The sequence below is a fragment of the Ictidomys tridecemlineatus genome, chromosome 8, assembly GCF_052094955.1.
Source record: "Ictidomys tridecemlineatus isolate mIctTri1 chromosome 8, mIctTri1.hap1, whole genome shotgun sequence".
Taxonomy (NCBI): domain Eukaryota; kingdom Metazoa; phylum Chordata; class Mammalia; order Rodentia; family Sciuridae; genus Ictidomys; species Ictidomys tridecemlineatus.
Window position 1 is genome coordinate 64810204 of NC_135484.1, and position 16163 is coordinate 64826366.

At 38.2% G+C, this 16163-nt stretch overlaps 1 protein-coding gene across 9 annotated transcripts in view; it reads right to left on the bottom strand.

Annotated features, from left to right (window-relative positions):
• Klhl32 (kelch like family member 32) overlaps positions 1 to 16163 on the bottom strand; it is a 188317-nt gene that overhangs the window by 77355 nt on the left and 94799 nt on the right. For all 9 annotated transcript variants that reach the window (XM_040283120.2, XM_040283122.2, XM_005338003.5 and 6 more), the window contains one exon: positions 4858 to 4956. In XM_040283120.2, the coding sequence (XP_040139054.1) occupies positions 4858 to 4956 (99 nt within the window). The remainder of the gene's footprint in view (positions 1 to 4857; positions 4957 to 16163) is intronic.

The following is a 16163-nucleotide window of genomic DNA, read 5'->3' on the forward strand; positions in this document are numbered from 1 at the left end:
ATTAGAAGCACATTCCTTTCAAAGGGAGTTTATGAATTCACTACTTTGTTTTATTGGAAGTCTATGTGATGTTCTTTCTTATTAACACATTCAAGTTACATATCTTTATAAAGGCTGTAATACCTGGTGAATAGAAAGAACACTAGCTATTCAAGCCATAGCCTATACTATTTGGGGAAGGTGGTACAAAATATAGAAAGCATTTGTTTTGTTTTGTTTTTAGAAAGCTGACTACAAAAAAATGGCATCTTTAGTAAAGCATATGGCTCCTAAGGCGTCACTTTCAGGGGATACAACACAGAGTCCAGGGTTGAATACTCCTGATCTTATGACCTTGTGTATCAGCACAGGACATGGTGTGTGTGTGCGTGTGCGTGTGTGTGTGTGTGTGTGTGTGTGTGTGTGTGTGTATTTTCTCCATTCACTCCTGCCCTTCATTATTTTCTAAGGGAGATGGAAAGCCTGAAGATCTCCACCATCTGTTCTCCCCTGATGACAAGTCCCCTATTAAAGTTCTGTCTCAGGGTTCAGATCAAAGTGGGCTAGGAAAGGCATTATGGCTAGAGATGAGGCTCGGGAGGAATTAGCCTGGCTAGACATAGAACTGAGAATTTTTGTAGGTGACCATTCCATCAGGGTGGTTGGTGGAAGTTTCCAAACAAGATTAACACCTTCTTTAGGCATGTAAATTATTCCATCTGTAAAAAGAATATACCACCTATCTGCCTTAAGAGGTTACTTAACAGAATGGAAAGCTGAGTCCTTGCCAAACACTCAGCACTGATAGGTCCTCTATAAATGTTGATTCCCTTTCCTGGGAAAGATAATGATGCTCAAAGGACTAGGGTTTGGCCTGGATAGAGTACAGAAACAAGCAAATCTCTTAGGAGAATATTATGACCTAATTGTAGCCCTTATGCAAGAAGGGTGAGGGTCTACAGAAAGGCAGTAACTTTAGTGCTGGAGAAAAGGATGAAGTGGGAGAGACATCTGTGACGTAGACTCTACCTAATTTGGTGACTGATTGGATAGGGTAGTGAGGAAGGCATCTAAAACATCACAGGATTTTAGGCAACAAGCAGAATAATGTACTGTCAGTATAGAGAAGGGCAGGTTTTCATACATGAAGTTTGAATGTGATACTTAGCTGGAGATGTTTAATAGTTAGTTAGAAATTGATTAGGAAGGGGCTGGGGCTGTAGCTCAGTGGTAGAGCACTTGCCTTGTGAGCACTGGTTTTGATCTTCAGCAAATTTCCATCTTTTTTGTTTGTTTGTTTGTTTGTTTCTCTGCTGGAAGTATGAAGGGTAGACCCCTCTTCTAAGACCCAATTTTAATAAATAAATAAAATTTATTAAAAATAAATAAAGATATTGTACCAACTACAACTAAAAAAAATAAGAAATAAAAAAAGAAAAGAAATTGACTAGGAAAAAAAATCAGAGTTTGGAGAACCAAACCAGATTCAAAAAGTTTGTAACACTTATATGAGAAACTTAGTATACCATTGGACATGTTGAAATCCATATCTGTAGCCTATCACTCTGAAAACTGTTATTCTAGAGTTTCCTTAACAATATTTAAAACAGTGAATAAAATATATGTCAACACACAAACGCGAAAAGCAAGGTCATTTGTGCCTTTTACCAGGACCTGTTTGAAAGGCAGGAACTGTTCTTTAATTAATTGGTGCACCTTTCTGGTGAAATTTTCTGGAAAAGCCCAGTGAACAAGGAAAAGAGAAAGAAGCTTTCACATTGTATCTGGGACTGGATCTAGGCTGTGAATCTCAAATAGCAGACAAAAGTCGGAAAGATCTTAGTATACTATCATGACAGGCTACACAGGAGAGAGTCCTATGGAATCCCACTGCAAAACTGGCAAGAAAGAATGCAGACTTGAAAGGTTGTTTGTAAATCCCTTAACTGGATTGGGTGGCTCTTAACTGTTGTGGCCCACTCCCTGCCATATCGGCCTCTCCCTTGTCTCCACAAATATGCTTTGAGACCCTGTATGAAGGCCTCACAGCCCTCAGAAGCTAATTCAATAGCTAATTTTGTTGACATGAGAGGTACTGTTCTTGAGGCTTGGGGTTTGGGGTTTCTACCCTCAGCAGCCTGCCAGAGGATGAGCAAGAGAAAGGAATCAGCAGAGTGGACTCAAAATGTCTCTTCTATTTTGGGGGGTGGGGGAGAGGGCAGGGAAGGGCAGCAGCAATATTTACAGGTATTCAGAGGAGCTTCAGGCCAAGACAATAGCTGGTGGCCATGAAGGCTCAGGGAAGACCCACTGAGGGTTCTCCCTGGACATGCCTTTTAATGAGCACTGGAGAACAACACTGGGTCTTAGAAGATGGGTCTATCCTTCACAGTTTCAGTGGGGAAACAAACAAACAAACAAAAAAGATGGAAATTTAAGAACAACAAAACAATACCAGACATCTTAGTGAGGAAAACAGTTTCAAAAACTCCCTACTTGAACAAAGTACCAAACAAGAATGGAGAAATATATCAGCTTTTATTGATTAGCAGGCTATAACTTTTCATACATTTTAAGCACTGGGGATTTTTCATTTTAACAAAAATATTTTCATATACTTAACAAAATGGTCCCACATGAAATTCAAAATTAGTTGAGTAATATTGCCAAAAATTAGTAAATATGTACAGCTTTAAGACTGTTTTAAAATATAAAAGCAGACTAATATAATAAAAATTTTTATCCTGAGAGAGAAGGAAGATATATATGTACTTTTAAAAGATTAAAGTAGTAAGTTTTCTACATACACATGGTTTTGGTCTCATACAGTTTAAGTTTCCTTCTACAAGTTCAAGATCTTGCAATAATTGAAGATCAAAAGAGAAAGTATGAGCTGGGGTCCTGGCTCAGTGGGAGAGCCCTTGCCTCACATGTATGAGGCACTGAGTTCGATTCTCAGGACCGCATACAAATAAATGAATAAAATAAAGGTTCATTAACAACTAAAAAAACAATAATTTAAAAAGGGAAAGTAAAGTTATGTGAGAAAATAAAATGAAAATATTTTTGTGAAAAGACTGAAAGTTTCAACCACTGTTCAAGAAGCCTGAATAATTACTGCCACAAAATATGTCTGTGTGCTAACTTCACTTCCATGTCAGCAAACTAAAGAAGCACAAGAGTCCAATCCCAAAGAGTACAAGTCACTGAAGAGCTCAACAAATTCCTCTAATGGGGCAGAGCAAAATACACATAAAATTCTAATGTTCATTTGCAATTCCCATTTATAGGAAATCATAGGTAAAGATATACACACACATACCGTATATACACACCATTTATAATGTGCATCATGATAATTAGCACTCTAATCAAACTTGTCAACATGCATCACTGATTATTATCTGCCATGGAAAAAGTGAATCAGCCAATGATGCTTAAAACTCTAGTTGCAGTATTTGATGTAGAAATGTCAAATAAAAGTAACTTCAATTTCACAAGTCAAATATGCACTTTCAAAGTCTTGTAACCTTTCTATATGATTCCCGTTTGCTACTGGCAGAAAGGAATTAGAAACAACATTCCCATACCACCCAACAATATTGAGGGGAAAAGGAAGGAAAATAGATAAAAAAGTTAAACATTTACTGTCAAGATTAAATGTGCCAAGATAATGATAAAAATTTCATATACTGTGTTTGAATTGCTCCTGAGGTGAGAATGGCTGACATTCCTCACACTGTCTCCCTGGGAAGCACTGGTTCCCATTTCCCAGCACTGGTAGGAAGATGAAATAAGACGCTACATGAGAAAGAGCTTTGTAAACTACCTAGTGGGTAACAGAAGTCAATAATAAAGGACATATTTAGAATTAGAGAAAACGATCAGCAAGGAAAATAAAATAATTGGGCAGGAAAACAAACAGGATTTTTCTGCTCACTAATATTATGTTACATGCATGAAGATAATAAAATTGTGTTGATTTATTGTTTTTTAAAATTAATCTTCATTACTGTTGTAATGCTGTAATAATTGCAAGTCAAAGTGAAATCAGTGGGGGAAATGGAAGAATCCTAAAATAGGAAATTATTTCTTAGCTTTCTGTAAAATTAAAAAAGTCTCACAGCCAGGAGGCTGCCTAAGATGTCCTATATTTTCCTACCCAACAGAGTTTTCATCCAAGGGGCAAACAGGCCCTGGGAATCAGAAGACCTACCATTTACCAGTCAAATTGTCCCCAGCAAGTAGAATATATTTCAATTCTCTAATTTTTCATTTTTAAAAATATGCAAAACTGTTTTGAGAGCTGAATGTGAAACATCTGTGAATACACAGTAGGTGCTCAGAGAATGGAGGTTCTCTCTCGCCCCGCCAACCTCACAGGGCCAGTGAATCAGGGAAGCAAGGGTGTTCAGCTCACCGGTTCCTTCTCCAGCATTTACAGCCTGGGAAGTTTACATGGTAACAAATCATGTATGACTTTTGTGTTATACTGTTACTGTTGCTATTTGACTTTCTTGTATTAGTGGTTATTTCCAAAACCAGACAGTATTACTTCAGACCAAGATACTTTCCATAGTCATTACCCCAGGGTCCCACAGAGAAGCCTGGGCATGGTTACTGAATTAATCTGCTGCCTGAGGATAGTGGAGACCTGGGGCAGAAGGGAGGATGGAGGGGAACATTCACATCTGCAGACACAAGAACTGTAGCTGCCCTCTTAGGAGAGTTTTCTGGAGAAATTGTACCACCACAGGCCACCCCTGACACACATACACACATTTTACCTATCATTGGGCTCCAGTTGATGGGGGACAGCTTACAACTACAGTGGAAGGGAATGTGAAGGGCACATGGTCAGGAGGTAAGCTCACATACCTGAATAAGATAGTGGGAACATAAGTTGAGAAGCTCCAACAGTTGTAGGTGACTGCCAGCTGCTAAGACATCCTGGATCACGCCTGGCTCCAATAAAATCTGTTTTGTTTTTCAATAAAAAGAAGATCATCAGGTACATTAAAAAACTTATATAGTACTTCTTAATGTGTAAATATACTAAATTTAAATTGCTGCTAAACCTACTCATCTGAATCAATACTGTTCTGAATTAAGTCAGTTCTTTTCTCTCTGTTTTGATTAGTGAGCTGTGGTCCTCACTCTTAACAGCCCAGTTTTCTCCTTAATGCATCAACCAATACTCATTTCCTACGTGTAAAGCTCAGTACATTACCGCTTATTTTTTGTAGGAGGATATAAAGATTTTCAAAGAACATTCTAATCCCCTTAAAATTCAGTTTGTGACATAACCTTATAAAATACAAAGAAATTGAGTTTTTCAAAGTACATTTCAGAATTTTGCTCTTTAGTAGATCATAGAAACAACATAGTAAACAGGTATTTTAGGGAAAGGGACTTAAGTTTCTCCTTGCCTTGAGGCCAGAGGTGGCTATTATTCCATTTTACTTCTAAGCCCTACAACACTGAACTTCAACCACAAACTCTCATTTTACTCTTTCTCAGCCTCTAATCCTTCCTATTTATAATAAAAAAGTTACACATTGCATTTTCAGCATACAAAGACATCACAGAGAAGTAACCTTCCCAAGTATCCTGGTGATATCAATTCTTTGCTTCTTTTACTGATTCAGTCCAACTAACTGCCTACTTCTGACAGCTATTGAGCCACGGAACAGGGCAGGACAAGGACATACAACCATGCTGACAAATTCACTTTCATGGATGACTTCCAGGCACCAGACAGCCTTTAAGGGTACCCTTACCACTCATCCCAACAGTCCAGTGGGCCCCAAATTCTCATCTGTGGGCCAGCAGCACACTATCTTCTGGAAACCAGTAAAAATTGGAAACTCTTGGGTACCTTTGAGATCTACTCAATCAAAAACTTTTAAAGTGATTTAATTAGTGTTTTGACAAGCCCCAAACCCACCCCCCTCCCCGTGGTTTTGAGGTGTAGGGAAGCATGAGCAACACTAATGTTGCCAACTCACTCTTCCACACTGTTATGTTACAAGTGCTCCTTTTTCCTTGAGCCTCCAACTCCTCTGTCTTATTTTCACCTGCTAACCTTCCAAAGACTTCCTCCAAACCTGCCAACCCACCTCTACCTGTATCAGCACGTTTTGTTTTCCCCAAACACTCTACTTGTATACTTGATCTCAACCTCTTCTGCCTTTAATTGTTCCCTCTCATTTTTTGCACCACTGTTTATTCTCCTTCTATTGGATGATAGTTCCCTTTGGCATTCAAATATGCTGATATATCTCTTTTCTTGAGAAATAGAAAGCCCTTCCCTTGATGCCACAGCTCCTCCATATTCCTTCCCCTTCTTTATAAAACTCTCTAGGAAATTGTCCTCATACCCTGCTGCCATTAGCTCTGCTCTGTTTTTCCTTGTACCCATTCCTTGGAAGTTTTCTTCCCATTGTTTCATTAAAAAAATGATTCCATCAAGGTAACCAGTGATGTATATGCTCCCAAGTCCAATGGCCATTTCTTAGTATTAATTTTACCCTAGTTAAACAGCCATTAAACAAAGGTGATTGTGTACCTTCTTGGAATGATTTCCTCTGCCCCTTAAGTCTGGGACATTTCTTCTTGGCTTTCTTATATCAGAAGCCACTCTCCTTCCCAACCTCTGCTTTGGAGATGCCCAGGGCTCCATTCTCAGACCTGTTGCTTCCTTTCTCCATTCACTCCATGGATGGTCTCATGCAATCCTATGGCTTTAACACCATCCACATACTCATGACACTTCAGTTTGCTTCTCCTGCCCCAGCCTCACACCTTGAACTCCAGACTCTAATACCCAACCGCCTTCTCAGTTGGTCACATGGATGTCCAGCAGGCAGCTCAAACCCCACATGCCCCAAACTGAATTCTTGATCATTCTACCATCCACCAAACAGGCTCTTCTCTCAAACTTACCATGTCAGAAAACAGAAACTATTTATTTATGTTAAAACCTCAGTGTCATTCTTGACTTTATTTTCCCCATACTTCACAACTGATCCATCAGGAATTCCTGGCAGTTCTGTCCTCAAAACAGGTCCACAATCCAATCACTGCAATGATCACTCTAGTCCAATCCACCCTACCTCCTAGACTTAACTATGATGGCCTCTAAACTAGTGGCCCTGCTTTCTCTCTTGGCCACTCACATTACCTTTTTAAAATATTGTCAACCAAACCGGTCCTCTCTTCCTTAAGATATTAGCATGGTTTTCCTGACATCCTTCAGACATATACTTAGATATTACCTTATTATAGAGGTTTTCCCTGAAAATCCTATATAAAATAATACTCCACTTCCCAGAACCTGTTATTCTGTTTCTTAACTTGGCTTTAGTGTTCTTCATAGAGCTTATCACTTCTTAACTTATCACACATTTATTTATCTCCTGTTTCTACAAGCTCCAGCACTTCTATTTTTTCTAAGTACTTAGAACAATGATAGCACATAGCTATCATTCACAATGGAAAGGTTTATTTAATTATGAATTCATCTTTACACATATGATTAATTCCAAATTAATTTTACTAATTAATCTAAACATAAATTACATTTCTGAACTACTGAAGTAAAGAAGCAAAAAAGTTAAGTACAGTTGGCAAAAATACAAATGCTCAACTTATTCTAGAAATTCTTTATAGCTGTTTTCCATTCAGTCAGAAGGAGAAACTTGCATTTCTCCACCTCCTCAAGGAGCGAGGCTTTGACTGACATTCAGGAAATAAGCACAGCTCCTGTCAGAGGAACGAGGATGTTGTACAGTCTTGCAGAAGAGGCATAGCCTAAGGCGGGGAATGGGGAATAGATGGATTAGAAAGGTTACTCTTAGCCTTTAAATCCTATCAGTTGCGCTTATTTCACACAACTGGCATACACGATAACCTCCAAGGCTCAGTAACACCAAACGCAGAGGCAGATATCACAGAGAGACAAGATGAATATTCCATAGCATGTGTAACATATCCAACAGGCTCACTGCGAGACACCTTCACATGAGATACCCATATTGGGATTGTTTTGGTCTTTGTTTCTTATTTTTGTTCTCCAGTTTCTTTCTCATCTTATAACATAAGTTTCTCCAAAAGACATTTTAGCACAGAAAATCCCTAAGTGCTTCTGAAGGTTTGGAGAAAGAAATTCTATCATAATAGCTGGTTCTCACTTAGGGAAACAGGACCAGCGTTTGCAAATCCTACTTGTAGAAGTCTTTTAAATTCAGCTCTATTGCTCTTTGGTAACTGGTTGTTCTAATGTAGTTTTCTATAGAATTCGTGTTTGGGCTTCTTGGAATAAAAACAAAGGTTCAATTGCCTCATGATTTACAGTGCAGGAGATTTAACTACCATCTGTCTCAAATAACTCATAGAAGGAAGGGATCTCATATATGCACATCCATGAGGGAAAACTAAGGTAAGCTGAATTTAACTTCTATATAGTAATGTAGGTTATATTTAATCCTTTCAAAAACTTAGGTCCATCAATATGTCACTCAAAGCTGGAGAGATGGGAGGTGTCGTCACTCAAGCATCTCTGTTAGGAAGGGAGGATGTCTCCTGAGAGCTGTGAGCCTAGTATTGAGTGGGGGTGGCTTGACATATCCAGTCACTCAGTAGTCTGGGGGACTCAACTCAAACAGAGGCATAAACAATGGACAACACAAATCCAGAAAATGCAAGATGCCTAAGACTAAGTGGCCTAGAACCCAATGTCAAAGGTTAAAAACCTCAGCAAAAAAAAAAAAAAAAAAAAAAAAAGTAGGCTTGGCATTCCTCTTCCCTCAATGACACTGAAATGTAGGCAGAGCTGGAGCTTTTTCCAGATTTGTAAACAGTTTTGATGCAACTAGGAGCAGACTTAGGTGGGGAATCAATGCCTCTTGTTCACTGGTCCATTTGTATAGAGAATGCCCTCCCACCCACCCACCTACACCTGGCCCTCATGTGGCAGAATACAGGGGGTTGTGCTTGTCAGAAGGAGTGAACAGTGTTATCTAGGGAGGTGACAATCCCATTATCTGGACAAGAGGTCCTCAGCTGATCCCCACACCAAATGCTGAGACTGCACTAATTTTGGCCAACTGGGGATAAGACTGGCTAGTAGGTTTGGTCAGGTGACAATTCCCAGTGTGAGTTATTACGTCAGAATTCAGGCATAAAGTGGTCCAGTTGCTTTCCTGGCTGGATGCACTTTTGAATACTTTGTTCAATCATGTCACCTAATTATCAACTTAAGGAGAGTTGGTAGTGATAGCTGATTTGCACAATCTCTAATTAAGAACCTCTAAACTGGAAGAAGTCTGGGGCACAATGTATTTAGGCAGGATGTGGGGCCAGAAATTTGTGAAAGGGGAGGAGAGTAGGACTTGAGATGAGATTCTGCACAGGGGATGATGTGGACCACCTGGGTCAGCATTCAGATCTTGCCTGGTCAAGCTCTGGGAGAGCAAGGCAGGACTCAGATAGCACAGGGACCACAGACAGACCCTGACGCCCCTGCCCTTCCTTCTTCAGCTCAACTTTATTATCATGAGGCTCTATCTTCTTCTGTCTCTCTTCATTTTTCTCTCCTATTTTCCCTTGCTTTAGATTAGCTGATGATAGAGATTGTCTTTAGTAGCTACAGTAAGTCAATGACTTTTTTTTCTTTGCCCATGAGAAAATGAGTTGGTATCTTCATAGCTATCTTCCACATTACTCGCTTCAAGAGAGTTTGAATTTACTTTCTTCTGAGTTTGTGGAAAGTAGGCTGAAGGATTTGAGCATATTAAAGTCAGACAACTAATGTTTTTATTAAACACACATGCACACGTGCACACATGAACACAATCACTTTTGCAAGCACCAACACTCATGCACCTGAAAATTAGATGTGGTCTAATATCACTTAAAAGAATAAATGAACACAGTTTTACTTTTCTTTATACTTTCTTTCTTTGGTATTCTTTTTTTTTCATATAACATAGTAAAATGGTAAATTATCACAATTTTGAATTTATGCCATCAAATAAATTGAATACAACAGCAAAAATAACTTTCAAATTAAATAGTCAAGAGACATGAAACCACTTGCATGAAGTCTTTCTGTATAAGAGAATTCTTGTAAATGGATCCATGAAACATAAGATCTAGAAATTGCTCTCAATTTAAGTTTTGTTTTTCTTTTCCCAAACCATCATGCTAAGGATTGTTTATCCACAAGGTGGTGCCCATGTTTAAAGCAAAAGGATTTTCCAAATTACCCATGCTCTGTGCCTCTATAAAATGACACCTTAGTTTTAGGGGAATAGAAACTCAAGTAAGGATAAGTAAGGATAATGAAACCTATGACTTGTGCTTTCTAAATGCCTCTATCATGTTGGGAAATGTTCATAAGTATTTCTGTTGGAGCGCTCCTCCTGAGCAACACTGGTTAGAATTCAGAAGTTCTTCGTAAATCAGATAGTTCAAAAATTTGTTTTTGTATTCAGAAACCCTCATGATGTGCCCCATCCTGACTTTAAAAGCTACTTTCCAATTCTGAGACCTTCTGGCCCTTTTGGGAAAGCCAACAGTCCACCATATTCCACACAAGCAATACCTTTTTCTCTTGAAGGCCCACCTTCTACTTCAATCTCCATATGTAAAAATCCTCCTGTTCTTTAAGATCCAACTCTAAGTTCACCTCCTATACAAAACTTAGCAAGAGCTATCATCCCCAGGGTACCCTCCAACTAGATTCAACCTCCTGGGCTCCAAACTGCCTGCATTGCCCAGTGACCTTAGCCTAAGAATTCTAGGTCTTTCTGAGTTCAAATCCTGATTCCTATACTTGCTGGCAGAATGTGCTTGAGAAAACTACTCGATTTTATGTGCCTTAGTGTTCTTAGCTGTATAAAATAATATCTATCTTAAAAGACTGCTTTAAGGACTGAGAAAATGCATGTTTATAATTATGATTTCAGGACATAAGGAAGAACGATGGATCAAATATTTGAGCTAGGTGCTCAAGTGGAGAAAGAAAAGAGACAAATAGAACTATTAAGCCATGGGGTAACTATTAAGCTAAGATTGTGGTAGGCATGGATTGCTGTAGGAGCACTTAGTTGGGGATGCCTGATTTTATGGAAGAAAGTGGCAAAATAATTTTTAATTATTAAAAAAAAAACGAGGGCCTTTCATATCCTATGAGCAAACTTCCTTTTCTTTTTTGGCCTTTTCTTTGTTAATATGATTCTGATATTTCAAAGCTCCGAGATTAACAGTTCTGTCAGCTAGTCTTTTCCAACCTAGTTTTCTTCATTATGTTTAAATTAATAAAATACATTATTTAACAAAATGTAAAGATAAATTATATATACTTACATCACCTTTAAAAATGTGGCTAATCATTTGAAAAAGAAGAACATATTTTTGATAGTTTCTAACATTAAGACAAAGCAGCAGTCCCAGCAATTAAAATATAATGAAACATGAAGGTCATTACAGGTTAAAAGAAAAGCCAAATTAATTATTAAGACTTACTTTTATAACCAGTGCTCTTTCAAGTGTGATGAAGAAGGCAGGTTTCATCCCAAAGAGTTTTACTAATGAAGCTGGGCTTCTCCGAAAGGGAGCTAGTTTCTTAAAATGCTATCATGACCGAATAGGAAGTATTACTTCAAAATACAGACATCCAAGGGTGGAAGTTCTCTAAAAGGATGATTGGAGTTGATACCAATGTTCATTTATAGGGGATACTAAAACTGTGTCTCTGCTAGGTGTTTGAACAGAGAGAGAAGAAAGGAGCCAAATGGAATTAGTAAGCTGTGGTGTAATAATGCTAAGTGTTGTAGGAGCAGTGGCCTGAACGTGTCTAATTGCATTGAAGAAAGCTGTGAAATAAGTCCTTGTATAAAAAAATACATCATTAATATCCAATTCCATATTCATTTTGGGGAATTCCTTGCATTTACTTTATAGGGATTGGCAGCAAAAGTACGGCTTTGGAGTCTGCCATGGAAACATGGATAAGTTATTGGCATGTTTGTTTTTAGCATCATCTTATAAAGAAATAGATTACTGCTACCTGTTTTCATAGAGTTTGTGTAAGGGTAAATTAGATAACCCAGATAAAATGCTTAGAATAATTCCTGGTATATTTTATAGAATAAACAAGGGAGCTGCCATTGTTAGTATTGTTAATTCTGTGAAAAAAAAATCTACTTCACAATAGTCCTAACTTCTATGTTTACTTCCAGTATTTACACACTTCTGACTGTATACCAGGCATCACATGGGGCATTTCATTTCTATTATCTGTCCTTCTCAGACCTCTTTCCACTTCTTACTATTGTCAACAAATATAACCTAAATATGGCGAATGAGAAAACTGAAGGCAAGGAAATGCACCCACTCCCCAAATTCTTCTGAAGTTTTAGTTTTACTTTATTGGTGCATTATAATTATATATAGTGGGGCTTATTGTTTCATATTTGTACATCAGCCAATCTTTTCTAAGCCTAATGCTCTAGGCACCATTTTTGTCATTGTGGATATGAAAATAAACCAGACAAGTTTCCTCACTGCCCTGGTACTTTAAGTCCAGTGTTAGCTAACTGTATAGACTGTTGTGCCTTAACTGAAAACAGTAAAACAAATAAAGAGGCTGGCTTGGAGGGAAGAGATCAAGAGTTTCAGTTTGAGAATGTGTTAAATCTCTAATCATATTATTCAGCCTTGTAGAAATATTAAGTAGACAGAAATACGTAAAGTCTAGTTGGCAAATCATAATTCTCAGGCCAAATCTTCCTATCACAAGTTTTTGTATAGACTGGGACGGACGTAAGTATAGTTTCAAACTTTTTACTTGTGTTTTTAAATTTCAATTCCTTAATTTATAGACTTTTTTTTAGAACAGTTTTTTTTTTTTTTTGTCTGTCTGTTTGTCTGTTTTTGTTTTGTTTTTTACTGGGGATTGAATCAAGGGGCACTTAACCACTGAGCCACATCTTCAGCCCTTTTTATTTTTTATTTTGAGACAGGATTTTAGCAAGTTTCTTAGGGCCTCACTAGGTTGCTGAGGCTGTGGCCTCGACTGCTGGGATTACAGTTCTGTGCACCCCTGGCAGTTTTAGGTTTGCAGCAAAATTCAAGACAAAGTTCACAGGGAGGGTACTTGTGTTTCTCCTGCCCCTTCACATACACAGCTCTGCCATTCAATATCACCACAGAATGGCTTGTTTGTTGTAACTGATGACCCTACACTGACACATCATTTTCCCCCAAAGTCCACAGTTAACATTAGGGTTTATTCTTGATGTTGTACATTCTGTGAGTTTTGGTAAATATGTAATGACACGTTTTTACCATTAGATCATACAGAATAGTTTCACTACCCTAAATATCCTCTGTGCTTGGCTTATTCATATTTCCCTCCCATCACCCCACTCTAGCAACCACTGATCTTTACACTGACTCTCCAGTGTTGCCTTTTCAAGAATGTCATATAGTTGAACTCATACAATATGCATCCTATTCAAGTTGACTTCCTTCACTTACCAATATACATCTATGTTTCCTCCACATCTTTTCTTGGTTTGATAGCTCATTTCTTTTTAGCACTGTGTTATGGTTTCTATGTGGTGTTCCCCAAAAGCTCATGTGTAAGTCAATACAAGGTTTGGAGGAGAAATGAGTGAGTTATACCTTTAACCTAATCAGTTAATTAATCCCTGATGAGACTAACTGAATAGTAATGAAAGAAAGGTGGGGTATGGCTGAAGGAAGTGTTTCACTGGGGGCATGGCTTTGGGGTATATATTTTGTATCTGGTGGCGAGTGGAGGTTTTCTCTCTCTGCTCACTGATCACCATGTGAGGTGCTTCTCTCTGCCACACACACTCTGCCATGATGTTCTGCCCAAGAGATTGGGGCTGGCCTCCTATGGACTAAGACCTCTTAAAACTGTGAGTCCTTGAATAAACCTTTCCTCCTCTACAATTGTTCTGGTCAGGTCCTTTAATCTCAGCAGTGAAAAAGCTAACTAAAACACAATGAATAATATTCCATCCTTTGGATGTGCCACAATTTATTTATCCATTTACCTATGGAGAGATATTTTGATTGCTTCTAAGTCTTCGCAATTATGAATAAAGCTCTTACAGACACCATGTTTTTGTATAAACCTAACTTTTCAACTTTAATGGTTAAATACCAAGGAGGATTATTCATGGCTCATACATTAAAAATATGTTTAATTTTGTAAGAAACTGCCAAACTTTTCTCAAGCAGCTATTCCATTTTGCATTACTGTCAGCAATGAATGAGTTTCCATTGCTCCATGTCCCTGCAGGTACTTAGTGTTGTTGGTATGTTGGATGTTGGTGCAGCGTGTTAATAGGGGGCATGATATTTCACTGTTGCTTTCATATGCTTTTCCTGAAAGAAATATGATACTGAACATTTCATGTGCTTGTTTGCCATTTTCTTTGAGACAGGCTTCCCAGGTCTTCTGCCCATTTTTAAAACCAGATTGTTTATTTTTCTTTTGTTGAGTTTTTAGAGTTCTTTGTGTATTTTGGGTAACAATCCTGTCAGATGTGTTTTTGCAAATATTTTCTCCAATCTATGGTTTGTCTGCCATTTCCTTGATAATGAAGTCTTTAATATTAGTAAAGTCCAACAGAGACTAACCCACAAAACTACAACTACCTTATATTAGACAAAGGTGCTAAAAGCATGCACTGGAGAAAGGGTAGCATCTTCAACAAATGGTGCTAGGAGAACTGGAACTCCATATGCAACAAAATGAAATTGAATCCCTATCTCTCACCGGGCACAAAAGTTAACTCAAAATGGATCAAGGATCTCAGAATTAAAACAGAGACTCTGGGTCTATTAGAAGAAAAAGTAGGCCCTAATCTCCATCACGTGGGGCTAGGCCCCAACTTCCTTAATAAGACACCTATAGCACAAGAATTAAAACCAAGAATCAATAAATGGGATGAATTCAAACTATAAAATTTTTTCTCAGCAAGAGAAATAATATGTGAGGTGAATAGGGAGCCTACATCCTGGCAACAAATTTTTACCCCTCACACATCAGATAGAGCTCTAATTTCTAGGGTATACAAAGAACTCAAAAAGCTAAATACCAAAAAAAAAAAAAAAAAAAAAAAACACCCAAATAACCCAATCAGCAAATGGGCCAAGGACCTGAACAGACACTTCTCAGAAGAGGATATACAACCAATCAACAAATATATGAAAAAATGCTCACCATCTCTAGCAGTCAGAGAAATGCAAATTAAAACTACTCTAAGATACCATCTCACTCCAGTAAAAATGGCAGCCATTATGAAGTCAAACAACAAGTGCTGGTGAGATGGGGGGGGGGCGCGGAAAAAGGTACACTAATACACTGCTGGTGGGACTTCAAATTGGTGCAGCCAATTTAGAAAGCAGTATGGAGATTCCTTGGAAAGCTGGGAATAGAACCACCACTTGACCCAGCTATTCTTCTTCTCAAACTACCCAAAGGACTAAAAACAGCATACTACAGGGGCACAGCCATATCAGTGTTTATAGCAGCACAATTCACAATAGCTAGACTGTGGGGCCAATCTAGATGCCCTTCAATGGATGAATGGATAAAAAGATGTGGCATTTATACACAATGGAATATTACTCAGCACTAAAAAATAATAAGATGGCATTTGCAGGGAAATGGATGGCATTAGAGCAGATTATGCTAAGTGAAGTTAGCCAATCCCAAAAAAACAAATGCCGAATGTCTTCTCTGATATAAGGGGGGTGACTCAAAATGGAGTAGGGAGGAAGAGCATGGGAAGAAGATTACCTCTAGATAGGGAAGAGAGGTGGGAAGGTAAGGGAGGGAGAAGGAGAATTGCATGGATGCTGGAAGAAGACTCTCATCGTTATACAAAATACATGTATGAAGATGTGAGGAAAAAAAAGAATAGCATCACCTTAGATAAGGTAGAGAGAAATGGGAGGGGAGGGGAGGGTATGGGGGGATAGAAAAGACAGTAGAATGAAACAGACATTATTATTACTGTGTGTATATATGTGACTGCATGACCAATATGATTCTGCAACCTGTACACTCAGAAAAATGAGAAATTATATCACATCTGATTCAAATATATTATATATCAAAGTCATTGTACTGTCATGTA